The 16,712-nt window shown below is 37.4% G+C and overlaps 2 protein-coding genes and 1 pseudogene across 2 annotated transcripts; all 3 read right to left on the bottom strand.

Annotated features, from left to right (window-relative positions):
- LOC103932627 lies at nucleotides 1–3,717 on the bottom strand (annotated as a pseudogene).
- Nucleotides 3,718–8,711: 4,994 nt separating this feature from the next.
- On the bottom strand, nucleotides 8,712–9,720 carry LOC125475642 (MDIS1-interacting receptor like kinase 2-like). The gene is made up of 2 exons (XM_048580616.1): nucleotides 9,156–9,720; nucleotides 8,712–9,061 (listed from the first exon to the last, which is right to left on the bottom strand). Exons 1-2 carry the CDS (start codon nucleotides 9,718–9,720, stop codon nucleotides 8,712–8,714), a joined length of 915 nt encoding a protein of 304 aa, XP_048436573.1.
- A 668-nt stretch (nucleotides 9,721–10,388) lies between these two features.
- Nucleotides 10,389–12,176, bottom strand: LOC125475641 (MDIS1-interacting receptor like kinase 2-like). Its single transcript, XM_048580615.1, has 2 exons — nucleotides 11,062–12,176; nucleotides 10,389–10,956 (listed from the first exon to the last, which is right to left on the bottom strand). The coding sequence occupies exons 1-2, from the start codon at nucleotides 12,174–12,176 to the stop codon at nucleotides 10,389–10,391; spliced, it is 1,683 nt and encodes a 560-aa protein (XP_048436572.1).
- Between the last annotated feature and the right edge of the window lie 4,536 nt (nucleotides 12,177–16,712).

Here is a 16,712-nt window from a genome sequence, read left to right as displayed (position 1 = left end):
AACAATTGAAACCGCATTATTTAATAATAATTCGTAATGAAAACTAGTAACAAACATAACTAAATAAATTCTAAATAGTCATATGTCACATTTTAAATGCATTGTCAAACAAATGCAGGCAGATGGAAGCTCTAATGGCAACCAACAAAATGCCAGAGAACCGTTTGAAACCAAAACTTTCACTGCTTAGAAAGACCCTGTAGCAGTTTGACAGGCTCGCCCTTGTTACTCATGCTAAATTAGCGATATCAGATGCAGAACGGAGCACAAAAGAGTTCCCAATTCCCCAAGACAGCAGTCACCAGCAGGAATGAGAAAAGCTGAAAAGATATAACCATCAAAACGATTTCTTCTCGTAAGAAACCACACCATGAACGCCACCTTCTACTTGTGCTGCTCCTGTTCTTACCTGCATAGTAAAATAAATTGTCAACTGATTGAGAAACCATATTAGTTCTTGATACGACCATCATTATATCTCAGATTCCTTGAGCAATAACAAGGTAATCGTGGAGTGCGCTTTTCCTTGAGGTAATATATGGGGATGGAAAACTATCTAAGAAGTAAGCGGGGTCAGGGAAAACCTTGAGAGGTTACAGGTTTCTTTTCTGTAAGTAAATAAGTGTCTGAATATGAGTGACACAGAATGGCAATTCTCTAGATTAATAGGTTTCTTCCCCACTCCTTTCTGTAGTTTAACCTAAGATTGTTGAACAAGTATGGAACAGACTACGGAAGAGTAAGAAGTAAGTTATCGAAAGAAACATTGGCTACAATATCAATTCTCATTTAAAGCATAAAACTAAAATGACATCCTTAATAACGATGTAATGAGTATCACAACAATGTCTGCAAAATGGTCGACTTACCTCTAGCCTTTAAACGCTTGATTTTAAGAGGTCATGAGCGGACTGCAATGAAGAAGAACCAAGATCTTGGAAACCTTGTTTCACAGCTTGCATTGTGTATGGTATGAACTTCAAAACAGAACCTTTGTCTGCAACCGCCCCAACTACCCCCTGTGCAATTTTCAGCTTAGCTGTATTGCCCAAGTACCTCTGATCACTCCCTTTTGTCATTGCTTCAAGAGATCCCATGCCTCGATATTTTTTGACGCGGCAACCATTCTAATAGAAAACATGAAACCACTTATATCAAACTGTTTCCTTAATAGAGGGTTAAGCACGCAGAAATCTAATTAACAATGACAAAGAAATAACAAACAGCATGTTGCTTATAAAAGACAAGTATACTGAAAATCTAGTGCAATTTATATAGACAACTTTTGCTTTTAGTTCAGAAATAAAGCAAGATACATCATTTGGGTCGTAGGTTAGAATAGCAAAGACCCTCTGTTCAAATTGCTTAATAGCTAATTACCATAAAAAATAAAAAAAGGGAAAGACACAGAAATCAAATATTATGTCCAATACAGTTTAGCCTAATCCTAACCCAATCACAATTTCAGAGAACTGGACCCTTATTTAGCCTAATCCTAACCCATTTTGCCACTCACTCTCACCACTTGGGCTAACCCCTTACTGTATGTGGGCTTCAAACTTACTCAGTTCAGGCCATCAGAGAGAGAGTCCATGCAAACATATCAATGGCATTCCTAATGATGTAAAAGAATTAAAGATTGATGGCAAACCATAATACATCAATGACTGATCCATCGAACGGCATTGATGCAGTCCAAAAAGGATGAGAAATAACTCAGGATGTATAACAAACTTAGAAACACATATCTTCTAGGTAAGTTTCTTTACCAATCACATCTGCAATTCAGTATTCATAAATCTGCCTAATAAACTCCTTAAACCGCTCAAAAAGTTGTCAAAGAACTAGAAAAGACATGTAGTAAACACTCATACAAACGAGAAGAAATGTCAAGTAGATTTAATATCTGATGGTATGAGCAGTATACCTGTTCCAGCAATAAAAAAATAAGTAAGTCCCAGACATACCTGATACACAAAAACCCCGGGAGCCTCAGTGCTTCCAACTAAGAAGCTTCCCATCATGACAGTAGAAGCCCCAAGGACCAAAGCCTTGACAACGTGTCCAGAATTGGAAATTCCACCATCAGCAATCACAGGCACACCACTTTGTGAAGCAATAGACGCAACCTTGTAAACAGCAGTTGCCTGAAATGTATCACCAAAACCAAAACAACTTTGGTCATAAAATGGTATAGCATTCAGCAACTTGTAGAACAAAACGTCAAACAACGTCTTCAAAAAGTTCCAAAATGTAATTATATATTTTTTCAAGCCACAAACTACACTGTTTTAGACCATCAAAGGGTTGTCACTGCCAGAAGCTAAAGTCGAACCCTTGTTTTCTACGTTCGGACTAATAACTAAATAGTACAACACCCATCAAAACAACGATTGTTAGGCACAATGTCATTGATTAACAAATCCTTAATCAAATATTTTTCATCCACAAAGAATTCAAGAAATTAAACCAATCACTACAAATATCATAACTTTCAACACCTCCAGATTCTACAAACCCTTAAATTAGCCGCCAACGATGAGAAGACACACTAAAGCATCAATCATAAAAGCAACAACTAACAAAAACAAGCCATCTTTATACCTGCCCGACCAGCGCAAACCTCTTGAGTGGTACAAATTGAGCCAGACCCCATTCCAACCCTCAACCCGTCAACACCAGCCTGATTCAAATTCTGCGCCTGACTCACTGTCACCACATTCCCGCCAACTACATCCAAACTCTAGTACATTTTCTTCACATACTTTATCATCTCAATCTGATAAATGGAGTTCCCCTGAGAGCTATCCAACACCACTACATCCACCCCTGCCTTCACCAACTCCTCCAATCTCTCCTTATCCGACTCCCTTGTGCCGATCGCCGCCCCGACCCGCCACGTCCCGTCCGGACCCACCGTCCCAGCCCCCAACTTGGGGTACCCTTTGATCCTCTCCACCTCCTCCTTCGCCACCACATCCACAACCTCATTGTCCCTCACAGTCGCCACCACATCTTGCTTTTTCTCCTCCATGTACTCCCCAATCGCCCCCAAATCGTAACCCCACGGCACCGTGAAATCCGTACAGTTCACCATGTAATCGTAAATCTTCACCTCTTTGTCCCCCAATTTCACCCAATCCTCGCCCGCCACGTACCCCAAAAGCTTCGAATTGGGGCTGCCACTCTCAGTAACCAGGACATAGGGATTCGAAGCGTCGAAAACGTCGTCAGATTGGATTCGATCGCTTGGGGATTTGAAGACGGGGTTCGAAAGAAGCGGGAACCGGCGGGACTTGATGGACCTGACCATCTGGGCTTGCTCGGACGACGTCAAGTTGGAGTGGATGATGCCTATACCGCCGAGTGCGGCCATCGAAATGGCCATGTGGGACTCGGTGACAGTGTCCATCGGGGACGAGACGCAGGGAATCGAGAGAGGGACGCGGCGACTAAGGTTGGAGGCTAGATGGACGGAGTCGGTAGGGAAGTCGATGTAGTGAGGGAGGAAGATGACGTCATCGTATGTGTAGGAGTAGCCCTGGTTGAAGAGTCGGAGGAGAAGCCGTCTTCGAAGATTGAGGCCGACATTACGGTGGCTGTTGTGGGCATTGAGGGTGGCGGCGCCGCCTAGAGAGAGAGAAATGGTTTTTGCGTGAGTCGTTTTGCTTGCTTCGGAGTTTGGGAAGGAAGCGGGGTAGTGGACTTCTGCCAGTGAGTAGGCGGGTAATGTGGAGGGAAACGGCCAAATTTATTGTTTGGGTGCATGAGACCTAGCCCTATTGCTTCTTTCTTTTACCCTCTTTTATCCTCTTTTGGTTTCTGGTTTTTATCGGTTTTTGTTGAGTTCTTAACTAAATTTAGTATGATACTTATAAGACACAAACAAGTTCTCTAAAGATATTCAATGAGTACAAGGCCCGGTGGTGATCATCAAGTGTTTGATAAAATGTCTGATCGGCAAATGTAGGTAGGGATTGACAAGTTATGCCCAACAAGTTTCGTTAGATATCAATAAACTCACTAAATATTCGACAAAATGCTTCACTGATAGAAGTATGCATTAAATCAACTGAAGTCAAACAATTTGCACGCCAAACATTGTTTTTATCGTGAAAAGTTTTGAACTTTACATTAAGAACTCATAAGATGTGATTTCTAAATATGCTGCTAACCCGACTTTGTCTTAATTATCTGTTTTGGTTTCACCATGTCAAATTTTATTAGTTGAAGTTTTTCTTTTTATTAAGTGGTGGCCATAGATATGGATAAAGGAGTATACAATTCCAAACATAGGGAGTCATATCCTAGTAGATCAACAAATTAGAACATTATCATAATGCTAAAAGATGTTTCCAAATCTTAGGATAATAATCCATGTTAATTAATAAGTGGATTGCAGCTGTTTGGCACTAACAAAAGCACATTTGTCATGATCAGTTGAGTCATTGGCTTTGAACCAAACAAAGTTTGCATAGAATATATATATATATATATATATATATATATATATAAACAATTTATAACATGAGAAATTATTGAAGTTTGTATTCATGATTGAACAAGAAGTTATCTCTACATTGTACTTACAAAATTCTTGTTCAAATTAGGGTTACATACATTGAAATTTTGTACTTTTCTTGTCGAAAAGTTTAAAAGAAAAAGAAAAAGAAAGAAAAAAAGGATCTGAATTGCCATTATGATCGAGTTTATTTTGATATCAATAATAAACAAATTGACACCCATCATAACTTAAGACATCACCAAGATAATGGATCTGTTTTCTATATAAACTAAAATGCAATATGGAAAAGTATTGGGACTAAACAAGAAATGAGTGTTAGTGAAATTATTGAAAAATGTACTCTCTTACTTGGATATACAGTAACTAGCATAGACAAGTGCCACCAGCAACCTTCCTTTGCCAGTAATGGGAAGCATGACCCATTGGGTTGGATGGAAGCACAATCCGCTCCCAACCCACAAGCGTAATTCATAGCTTCTTGGATGATGGGGTCGGGCACAGATGGCCTAGCCACGCACCACAGGGCCACCGTCGGGCCTCGTCTTGGACTCGGTGACGTAGTGGGCGGAGGGAACACAATGGGAGGTAGGAACACCGGCGGGCTTGGTTGATGGAACCGAAGAATGCAGGCTTGGAACAAGACAGGGCGGGCTAGGCTCAAAATAAGGTGGGCTTGGGATGTAGATATTAGGACTAGGTATAAAGCCCGGCGGGCTTGGAATGCTTTCGGGCAGGCTTGGGACACTTTCGGGCGGGTTGGGTGTGGGGATGAATGGTGGTGTGCCGGGCACCAAGCCCGTTGGGCTTCGAACGGTTTCGGTGGATTAGGAAGGGTTGGGGGAACGTAAACGAAGGGTGATGAGGGACTTGGTGGTGATAACACAATAGGTGTTGGGGCAAGGCCGGTCCAAACATTTTGGATGCCCTGGGCAAAAACGAAAAAGGGCCCATAAACCTACAATACGCGCAAGAACATTTATGTTTTCATGTGATTTTTTTCTCCTTTTCGATTAGGTATTTGAAGGTTTTTAAATAATTTGAATAAGTATTTTTCTTTATCGGACAATAAGTTCGTCATACATAAAAAAAAAAAGTTACACCATAATACTTGGTCAATTGGTCATAAAGAAAAGAACATTGTCATATGGTAAAAAGGACTAGTCTCTCTATTAGTTCGTGTGATCGTCATTTCGCGTCTCTAAAATAAGGTATAAATAAATTATATTCTTCATCCTTAATATTATTTCCAAATTATTTGCTAAGACTATTTTATGTGTGAGTAGCTTTTTCTTTCTCTTCCTTCACACAAAAAGACAAAAGCAAACCAGAAATCCAAGAAGGCCAAACATATAGAAGCCAAAAATAAACAAGCCACATAATAGACGTGTATCTGCATCGTTCTCTTCTTGTCTGCTTCTTATTTTTCTTCGGCATCTTCGTCTTCTTCCTCTGCCTCTATTAGTTGTGGTGTTCAAGTTTTGAATCACTTAGGAGTAATCTACCTCGAGAAATACTAAACTCAATCGAGCAATACTTGACATCTAAAAGGGGCGTTTGTTTGCCCTCACTAAGTTGGACTGGACTGGATTGGACTAGCTATTAGTCCAATACTGTGTTTGTTCCATGCTGGGACTAACATTAATGAGACTAAATGGGACTAGCATGGACAAAACCCTTCACTAAGAGGTCTTAGCGAGACCCCCCAATAACCATGGGACTAGCTAAGACTATATTCTCTTTCTCGTCCTCGTCATGCTCAACGACCACTCTCGACAGACTCCTTGTCATCTCCGGTCACCTAGATCAATCATTAACTTTCTGACTCCCTTTCAGATCCATTTCACAACCAACTTTCATATAAAATATACCAAATTGAAGCTGGGAGTGACAAGATTACGATTTTACCTGAATAGAGGCCAAAATGTGGTCCAATGTGGCCGGAAAATGGCCTGGAAGTCTCGGCCTGTTTGGGCTTGTTCAAATCCATGACAGATTCGAGCATTCAAAGCTAAGATCTCGGTCTAGGGATGGTGATGAATTTTTTGGTGGTGCTAACTTCATCCAATTTAACGAGGGTTGGTCGGAAAACATATCGGGAAACCTGCAACTCGTCGGGAAAATTGGAGCCGTGAGGTTCCATTCGAACAACACATAGCTAGAGAGGGAGGGAGGACAGAGAAATAGACACTGGAATCAATAAGGAGTTTGACCAGGAATGAGAAAGAGACATGAATTGAGAGGTCTAAGAGGAAAAAAAGAGGGAGATGTTGGGACGATGAGAGAAGAGGAAAAGAGTGGGACGAAAATGATAGGAAAAGATGAAGAAAAAGATAAGATCATAATAAAATATTAATAACTTATATATTAAATAATATAATATTAGAATTTGTTATTATCCAGCTTCTTAGTCCAATACTGCACCAAACGCTTCACTAAGTTAGTTTAGTTTAGTCTAGTCTAAGCCAGTCCAGCTTAGTCCTTCAAGCTAATCCAGTCTGAGATAGTCCGGCGCAACAAACGCCCCCAAAGTGTCTTAGCACAAGACTTTGACAATGCAATTTTTTGAGCAAAAGCCTTGTAGATTTGGTAGAGAAAGTTCCAATTTTTGCAGCTGTCTAAAAGTGATCTTATTTTTTGAATAATCTCTATACTTGCCAAATTAAATTGGTAAAGACATACATATATTATTTTGTTGAAGGTTAAAGTTGAATTGGAATGAATATCAAAAACCTGCGCCGTTAGTTAACCTTCTTGACCAATAAACTAAATTTTAATAGTCTTAATCAAAGGTAAAAGAAATTAATCATCAAACACAAAATAGTAAAAAAATTGGAAAGAAAAAGGCGGAGGGACTAGCTCAAACACGGGACCTCATTATTACTGGCAACAAAGGAACCAACGTCTCCAGTTAACCTCCTTGATGAACCAACCAAATTCTAGTTATCATAATCAGATAAAAGAAATTAACAATCTAACAAAGTAAAAAAATTGAAAATAAAAAGACGTCGATAACAGTTCGACCACAGTATTACTAGAAAATAACACCACTAGCACCTCTATTTAACATTGTTGATTAATTAACCAAACTTTTTAATTTATATGCTTATAGAATCATATATGAATACAGTACTATAATAATTTTTGTGCCCCATTTTTAGGGCCCAACGGTCACCCAGTTGGCACTGGGTCAGGACTAGCCCTGATAATTTGGTTTTAAAAATAGGAATGTCAATTATGCTACTGATAAGTCTTTAGATTCATGTTATGGAACTAAATTAGTTGTTATTCCATTATTCAGTAAGATTATTGATCACACCTCTTTTGCAAAATCATTAAAACTTACGTATTCTAACTTAAATCATGTCTTTCTCACAAACATACTTGATCAGAATTCCGGTTGTACATTTTACACTGCACAAACTTTTTTTCTTTTGAAAGCATGAACTATTTGTTGTGATAGGAAGGAAGGTGGGTACAAAGTGATCAAATTGCTGAAAAAAGGTCCTCTCCAACTGATAGAAAACCAAATTCCTTTCCACCAATAAAACGCGAAGTAACCATACTTTATAATTATTTTTTATATAATATAAATTTGTTGAAGTCAAAATTCATTGCAAGTATTTTAGTAATTAATTGTTTTCCTTGCCTAGGCTGTTTTCTTGGCAATGAGAGTACTGCTGGGAAATTTTTGGTGTTCCAGTGAACAACTTTTGTTTTATTAATGTAAATGAAACAATATTCCTTAATATTTCTGTTATATAAATAGCCCCAACGTTTCATAGTCTTTTGTATATCTCCATCTAATCTTTTTTTGCATGTAGATAGAAAAAAATCTATGATCTTCTGTATGTAGACTGTATAATCTTTTGTATGTAAAAATCTTTATAACTTTTTCAATATAAATAGTATTAAATGACATAATTTTTATTATATCTTTCAACATAATCTTTCATACAATTTTTAGCCCCGCAGCAATGCGCGTGCACCAATTTCTAGTAAATACCAAATAAGAAATTTTGGTCTAACCATTTAAGTGGTAATACATGTGGGACTTACTGTTGAGCGAGTCCAGCTAGCACTCCTCTCTTATTCTCAATTTAACTACAAATATAACAGAGTACATATATGATATATTTAAACAAGACGATCTTAATTTCGTGCCAACTCAAACAATATCAAATGCAATTTAAATCTTAATGAGTTGTTCAAGTGTGATGTCTGGTCCTCCAGTGGAAGCTGTAGTTTGGAATGATAACGACTGAGAAACCATGTGCATTGTTGGCCTCGATTGCAGTTGCGAATCCCTGCATGTGATTGCTACCCTTGCAATGGTTGTCAGTTCATCTTCAACTTCAAGTGTAGGAGGTGGAAGCCATTGGTCCAATACGTCCTTCAGCAATTTGTTTTCATAAGCAGATGGAGACGAAAAGGATGAGATTAAATCACCTAGTCTTTTTCCCGTGATCACTTCCAATGTCAGCACTCCGAAGCTATAAACATCACATTTCTCAGTTACCTTCCTTGTATAGGCTAATTCTGCATAAAAATTAAGGGAGAGCAAGCCGTTAGTATATGTTTAAATTTATATTATTAAATTTCAACATTTTATATTTTAACTGTTTTACTTTACCTGGTGCTACATATCCATATGTGCCTGCAAGTGAGCTCCAATTCGATGAGTCTGGATTCAAAAGCTTAGCAGTACCGAAGTCTGAAACACAAGGCTCGTAGTCATAATCTAGCAAAATGTTGCTGCTTGATAAGTCTCGGTGTACAATTGGCGGCACGCAATCCTGATGCAGGTAAGACAGTGCATGAGCTACGCCTTTTACAATTCTCACCCTCCTACTCCAATCCAATTCTTTTGCTTCGTCTTCTTTGCTCCAGATTAAAGCCAAACTACCCTTTTCTAGGTATTCATAGACCAGAAATGAGTGCTGCGAATTCGAACAAAAACCACAAAGTTTCACAATGTTTCGATGTCGTCTATTAATTAGTGCACTTATTTCATTATGGAACTCCTGCGATGTCTCCTCGCCGTCAAGTTTTTGATGGAGTTCCTTCACTGCAACTATGCTGCCTGATGGTAGCTTTGCCTTGTAGACACTTCCAGATCCTCCCTTCCCAATGCAAAATATGGAGTCAAAACCATTGGTTGCTCTTATGATCTCCCAATACAATTTTTTTTTTTCCATCAAAATGAGAGATTGAAAAAATTTCATCATGGATATCACTCTTTTTTGTTCCCGGCTCTTTCTTTCTTCTTGTTTTGATGAAGACAATTGCAAGGAGAGCAAGTAAAACTGTTCCCAAGATAGGGAAAACGATTGCAAACACGATTTTTCTTTTTGAGACATGCTTATTGCAGGATTCTAGACCTACATGTTAGATTATGAGTATGATTCACACGGTTTAGTTATTTCAGATTAGTGTCAAGCAATAAAGTCTCAGTTTGTTTATAAGAATGAATCCAATTTTGTTTTGGATTAGAATTCTTTTTCGGACTTGAGTTTAGTACTCATGACTGTACAAGGATTTAGTTTCATATTCCTTGTGGGATTGTTATAGGTGATCCGAAACTTGTAGTATAAAATCACAAGGCCCTGCTCTCGCAAAGATACGCTCTTATTTTGTTCCAATTGCCTATAATCTGGAGAACATTGAGTTTTGCAGAGAGGAGAAGGTTTTGTGCAGATTTTCATGGCATCTTCATCTATGAACATGTCTGCAGGTATGTGCTGGTGTATTTGCTTCTGTTCTTATATTCACATTACATACATGATCAAAGGGTTGTGATTTAGTTGATTAATCCTTATGTTCTTGGCTAATGAGTTAATCTATAAGTATATATGTTTTTCTTACACTACAACATTTCCACACAATCTTCAAAGCTATGAGCATCTTGAAATGCTTTGTTGTTGGGGATGGGACCCTGCAAGTGATTGTAGGATACGTCTATGTTCAACAAGCCACGCATTCCATCAAACGTTGCTAGAATGAGACCGGAAAGATTATAGTGAGAAAGATTCAGCTGCTCTAAGCTCTGCATATTGCTAATTTCTGATGGTATCGTGCCGTCAAGTGAGTTACGACTTAAATCTAACTGTGACAGGTGAAATAACTTCCTCAACTGAAATGGAATTTCTTGACTGAAATTGTTGTTGTTCAAATTCAAGCAGTGTAAGCTGACCAATTCGTCGAAAGTGTTTGGAATTGAGCCATTCAACTTGTTGGTGGACAAGTCAAGATATTCGAGTTGAGTGAATGCTCCAAATTCTGAGGGTATAGAACCCAAAAGTTGATTGCCTTTTAACTTTAGATTCACCAAAGTAGTCAATCTCCCCAAATTCTTGGGAACCACCCCAACCAGATGATTCGAAGAAAAATCGAGTTCTTGAATTTTAGTTGCATTGGCAATCTCAGATGGTATACTACCAGTAAGGTTGTTCCCCGCAAAACGTAGGGTTGTTAAGTTTGGAGACTGTCCCTAGACGTCTGAGATTTCACCATATAAGTTGTTGCTTAGTTCTACAAACTGAAGATTCAGATAGACACCAAAGTCTTCAGATATGTTGCTTTTGAGTTGGTTCCCTTGAAGACGGACTCTGACTAAGCTCTTGCAACCTTTCAAGCTTTTCGGTATTGGACCTGTAAATTCATTATTTTCTACAGTAAACCTTTGTAGCAGTCCACCTCTACAAATATCTCGAGGCAAATAACCAGAAAATCGGTTAGCAGTCAGGCGTACATCCTCAACAAATTTCAAGTTTCCAATCTCTTCAGGAGTATTTCCGGAAACTTTATTACCGTAGACAGAGAGAGAAACAAGGTTTGTAAAATTGCCAAAAGAAGTTGGGATAGAACCAGAAAGGGTATTGTTGTACAACATCATGATGGTTAGATTTTTCAAGTTTCCGAAACTCAGAGGGATTAGACCTAATACATAGGTGTCAAACAGGTAAAGTTTAACCAAGTTCGAAAGGTTTCCTATTTCGGTAGGAATAGAACCAAAAAGTTGGTTTCCGAAGAGAATTACAGAAGTCAATTGGCTTAAATTACCCACAGAAGGTGGAATTGAACCCTCTAAATTGTTTAAGTTTAGAGCTAGCTCATAGACAAATTTAAGTTGGCCTATTTCTTGAGGAATTGTGCCATTGAACTTATTTGCATTCAGGTGAAGGACCTGAAGATTTGTTAGAAGACCGATTTCGGATGGGATTTTTCCAGACATTTGATTGTAAGATGCATCAAAATAGATGAGTTTGGTGAGGGAACCAATCTGAGGTGGGATTTGATCAAAAAGTTCATTGAGGCTTAGATCAACATATGCAAGATTTGGCAAAGATATGAATGGAAATTCAAGTAGAGTACCTTGTATACCAGAATTGGTGAGGTTTAATCTGTTGACGCATCCAGCTGAGTTGCATGAAACACCAATCCAAGTATTGCATGAGGCTTCATTTGCATTAATCCATGAGGTCAGGTTGTTTTGGGTTTGGTTTTGAAAGCTAGCTTTCCATTTGAGAAGTACTTCTGCTTCAGTAGAATTGGCAGAAGCAAAAGCACTTTCTTGTGATGAAGCTAGCCGAAGATACAAGATAAGGCAAGCTAGAAAGCATAGTTTATCACAATAAGTTGAAACTCTAGTCATGGTTTTTGCGTATACCTTTTTCTTAAGCAAATTCAGGGCTTTTACTTATAGTGAGATGTATTACTAATTTGCATATCATCTATTTGTTTTTCTTATCTTTGACTTTTCATCCAAATGGTTAATTAAAAATGAGACATGATTCTCGCCAGATCTTCTTTGTAAAGATCCCGAAGATCCCTTTAATTCTGTCTTTTGATCGTACATCGTACGGTTAGGAATCATTTTAAATTGTATTATTTAAAATTGAACACAAACAATACCTGACGAAAACTGACTGCATGATGTACGATGAATAGACAAGATTAAAAGATCCCCGGGATCCTCACATGATGGGATCATCACAAAGAAGATCCAGGGAGGATCCTATCTCATTAAACAGAGAAACCTTGAACTTTCTAGTCATTTTTTAAGTTTTTTTTATTTTTATTTTTTATTTTTAAAAAGAATGTCAAATTTTAAGATAAAACCTACCATCATGCAAATTAAAAAAGAATTAATTACAGTTTACTATGATGAAGTTTCTTCATTTTCAACATTTGGTACAACAATTTTTTCATCGCAGAGTGGTACATGAAATCATAATTTTATGACACTTTTATACATCATTAAGATTACTATCAAATTAGCCGTCAACTGATGACGTTGACGCTTGCATGGACAATTAGTGAGGCCAACTTCCTATCCACGATCGTCCACCTAGCCTTTCTTGATTTCTACACCATCCCCTTCTCAGTAACTCTCACAATTCCTACTATCGCCATCATGACTGTTTTTAGAATCCTTCCTTCCTTTTTCTTCTCATCTCTCTCCATGCACTCGGGTTTATCACCATAACGCATATTACGGATTCTAGATTGGCCAAATGGCACTGTACTTGGCGACCAAGTCGGGCCTGGCTTCCTTCTTTCATGGGTACTAAGCCTCACAATTTCTAACACGACTTATTAACCCGACATAACACGACACGACACAATATGAAATGAACAGGTTTTCTGAACGACACGATAATGAATCAGATCATTATTGTGAAACCCCGAAATTATTATGTGTTTCAAAGTAGTAGTTATTTTAGATGCATAAGATACTGGAAAAAAAAATATTAGTTTCTTTTGATTGAGATCAGTTAATACGAAAGTAATAGTATCTTTCAGGATAATTTTCAGAGTTTAGAGGATGAATAAATGGGTGACATGTTGCAGCCACAAAGGGTTGAGCTAGCCATGTGGCAAATTGATAGCTAGCTGACTAAGGGTGTTAGTCTTGTTTGTGGTTGAAATGTGGTCACACATGTAGAATTTTGATTGGACCACAAAGAAAAAGGAAAAAAGAAAAAAAAGAAGGAAAGCATGCATTCCCATTGTTTCCCTAGTCCGGAGACCCGAAGAAAAAGAGGGGAAAAATAAAAACAAAGAAAGGAAACGGAGGGAACTCTGCAGCCTTCCAAATTTTTCATTGTATGTTCATAACTTGAGTTAAGTCAGATTACAGTAAAATTTTCACCTCAGTGATCACGAAGTCGAATCCAAGTATATGAGGGTGCAGATCAATTTGGAGAAGGGATTCGTGAGATGCACGTGAAGTTCAATGGTGATTTTGGAGCCAAGCATATTTGACTCGCATATTTAATAAGTCGATTTCAATTCATTCCCGGCCTACCATCCTATTTATCCTTCCACATCATTTTGAAAGAACTATTTGTCAAACTTGTTTGAGTTTCTTTTTATTTATTTTAGTTTTATTCATGCACTAGGCGTGGAATCAAACATTTCCGCGATTCCGGGTCCGGGGCATAACAAAATGGTATCAGAGCAAACGATTCTACTCTACAATATACTATATTCTCGAGTTCTTCATTGAGTAGCTACTCAAAAAATAGAAAATAGCTGTTCTTAAAACCATGTTTGTAACTTTGGTGAAAATTTTTGATTGACGAATCGTTTTCAGCTACAAAGTATGGTAATCGTTTTCACTTAAAAAGTTGTGGAGCTGAGCTTTACAATTCAAGGTAAATTTTAAAAGTATTTTATAGATTGTGAGATTATTTGTGGCTTTGGGAATCCAGGAATTTATCTTTTCTTACATGAATTGCTAGATTGATTGAATCATTGGTTATTATGGGTAGCTTGGTAGATGATTAAGAACTCGATTTTGAGCAAATTTTCATGTTCTCCATGTTGATGAAACCTCTAGTTAGAATATGATCACAAGGATTTTCTGTTTAGTTCTTATGTGTGTTAAAATTTTGATTTCTCAGGACATTTTTTTTCCCTTTTATTAAGTTGTTGTTTGACAAGGATTGTATATGGGACTAATAACATATTTCATGTGGATTGTGGTTAACAAATAATATCATTTATATATCCATAATTTTGGGGCTAATTGTGGAGTGAATTGGGAATTTGCATATAGTAGTAGCTAGTGTTGTGTGTTAGTCTGTGTATGATAGTCTTTCTCTCTCAACTCTAACTAAATTTCCTATTCTGTTTTGTTGGCATGAAATGCATGGATATATAACCATTTCATGAGTCCTATGATGAAGGTGCATTCATGTAAAATAATAATAATAATAATAATTGTTAATCTCTCACTTTCGGGAGAGTGAGTGTGGCTTTCATAGATTATTTCGATGACCTGAGAATGAAAGGGATTGTGTGATTCCCCTGGGTTTTGATCCCCTAAACCGTCAGATGGTGATATGCTAATGGATGAATCCTGGGGGATCGTCTATGTGGTATAGCTGGAGAAATGGACACCCCTAAATTGAGAAGAACCAATGATGTTTATATGTATTGCCAATGATTACTGCTGGAGATTCCAATATTTACAAAGACCATGATCATTTTTTTTTCGAACAGAGAATGAAATCATAGAGTGAGGTGTTGATTTGTTTAAAATAAATAAGGTTTAGGGGGTTCGAATGTGAAACATCTTTCACTATTTAATAGTCGAAAATCTCGAGGACGAGATTTATTTTAAGAGGGGTAGAATGTGAAACCTCGAAATTATTAAGTGTTTCAAAATAGTATTTATTTTGGATGCCTAAGATACTAGAAAAAAAATTAGTGTATTTTGATTAAGATCAATTAATACGAAAGTAATAGTATCTTTCAGAATAATTTTCAGAGTTTAGAAGACGAATAAATGGGTGACATGCTGCAGTCACAAAAGGTTGAGCTAGCCACCTGGCAAATTGATAGCTAGCCAACTAAGGGTGTTAGTCTTGTTTGTGGTTGACATGTGGTCACACATGTAAAATTTTGATTAGACCACAAAGAAAAAAGGAAAAGAAAAGAAAAAGAAAAAAAAAACAGAAAAAAAAAGAAAGAAAGAGGAAAGCACCCATTCCCATTGTTTCTCTAGTATGGACACCCGAAGAAAAAGAGGAGAAAAATAAAAAGAAAGAAAGGAAACGGAGGGAACTCTGCAACCTTCCAACTTTTTCACTGTATGTTCATAACTTGAGTTAAGTTAGATTACAGTAAAACTTTCACCTTAGTGATCAGGAAGTCAAATCCAAGTATATGAGGGTGCAGATCAATTTAGAGAAGGGATTTGTGAGATGTATGTGAAGTCGAATGGTGATTTTGGAGCCAAGCATATTTGACTTGCATATTTAATAAGTCGCTTTCGATTCATTCCTAGCCTACCATCATATTCATCCTTCCACATCATTTTCAAAGAACTATTTGTCAAACTCCTTTGAGTTTCTTTTTATTTATTTTAGTTTTATTCATGCACTGGGTGAGGAATCAAACCTTTCCACGATTCCAGGTCCGAGGCATGACAGTTATCGAGTAACTCGATAAGCACCTGTTAAGATAACGAGTTGGTTCATGTATTAGGTAACCCATTATACGATTAAAAATATTAATTTAATAATTTTATCCACTAAAAAGAAATACTATAATTACAACAGTAGGATTTAATCCCAACTGAATTGAAAATTAAAAAAATATATATATATATATATATATATTATATTTAGAAAATTGATGACCGTTGGACCAGCTGAGATTTAATCTCGGTTGTCCAATGTTTTTCTCAACCCTAAATCAGACTCTCTCTCATTCTCGAAGGCTTGTATCGAAGTAGCTGCTCTCTCTCTTGAATTGAACCCTTGAATCTCATTCTCGAACCTCAACTCTGGCCACCCATGAGTCCAACCACCCTCTTGAGTCTCCCTCCACCACACCACTGTCACTGCATACAACCTAGTAACCCAACACCAGTCAATCTTCTACTTTTGTCTTTGATTCTCTCTCTTTCTCTAGATCGAGCGAATCTCGAGCCCTAATCGAGGTAATTGTTATTTCTTTCCAATTACTTTCAAAATATAGGGTTTTGCTTCAAATTAGTTTTCGAATTAAGATTGGTTTTGTTTCTTCAATTTGGTTTTTTTTTTTTTTTTTTTTTTTTCCGTTTCGAACTAATATTTATGTGGCAATGTGGTATGTGCAAATTTAGAAGAAATTTTTTTTTTCTTAACGGGTCATAACAGATCGGGTCATTTTACCTATTGGGTAAAATGATTCGACA

Source organism: the organism of the source record quoted next, unplaced genomic scaffold (assembly GCF_019419815.1).
Source record: "Pyrus x bretschneideri cultivar Hongxiangsu unplaced genomic scaffold, Pyrus_bretschneideri_v1 Contig152, whole genome shotgun sequence".
Classification (NCBI taxonomy): Eukaryota; Viridiplantae; Streptophyta; class Magnoliopsida; order Rosales; family Rosaceae; genus Pyrus; species Pyrus x bretschneideri.
This window is presented reverse-complemented; position numbering and strand designations above follow the sequence as displayed.

Excerpts from the sequence above, each read along its gene's own strand:
- LOC125475642 (XM_048580616.1), bottom strand. The coding sequence starts at position 9,720 with ATGGAAAAAAAAAAATTGTATTGGGAGATCATAAGAGCAACCAATGGT. Across the intron at positions 9,062-9,155 it reads ATATGGATATGTAGCACCAG|AATTAGCCTATACAAGGAAG; the intron begins GTAAAGTAAAAC and ends ATTTTTATGCAG.
- LOC125475641 (XM_048580615.1), bottom strand. The coding sequence starts at position 12,176 with ATGACTAGAGTTTCAACTTATTGTGATAAACTATGCTTTCTAGCTTGC. Across the intron at positions 10,957-11,061 it reads GGTGTCTATCTGAATCTTCA|TATACCATCTGAGATTGCCA; the intron begins GTTTGTAGAACT and ends CCTTACTGGTAG.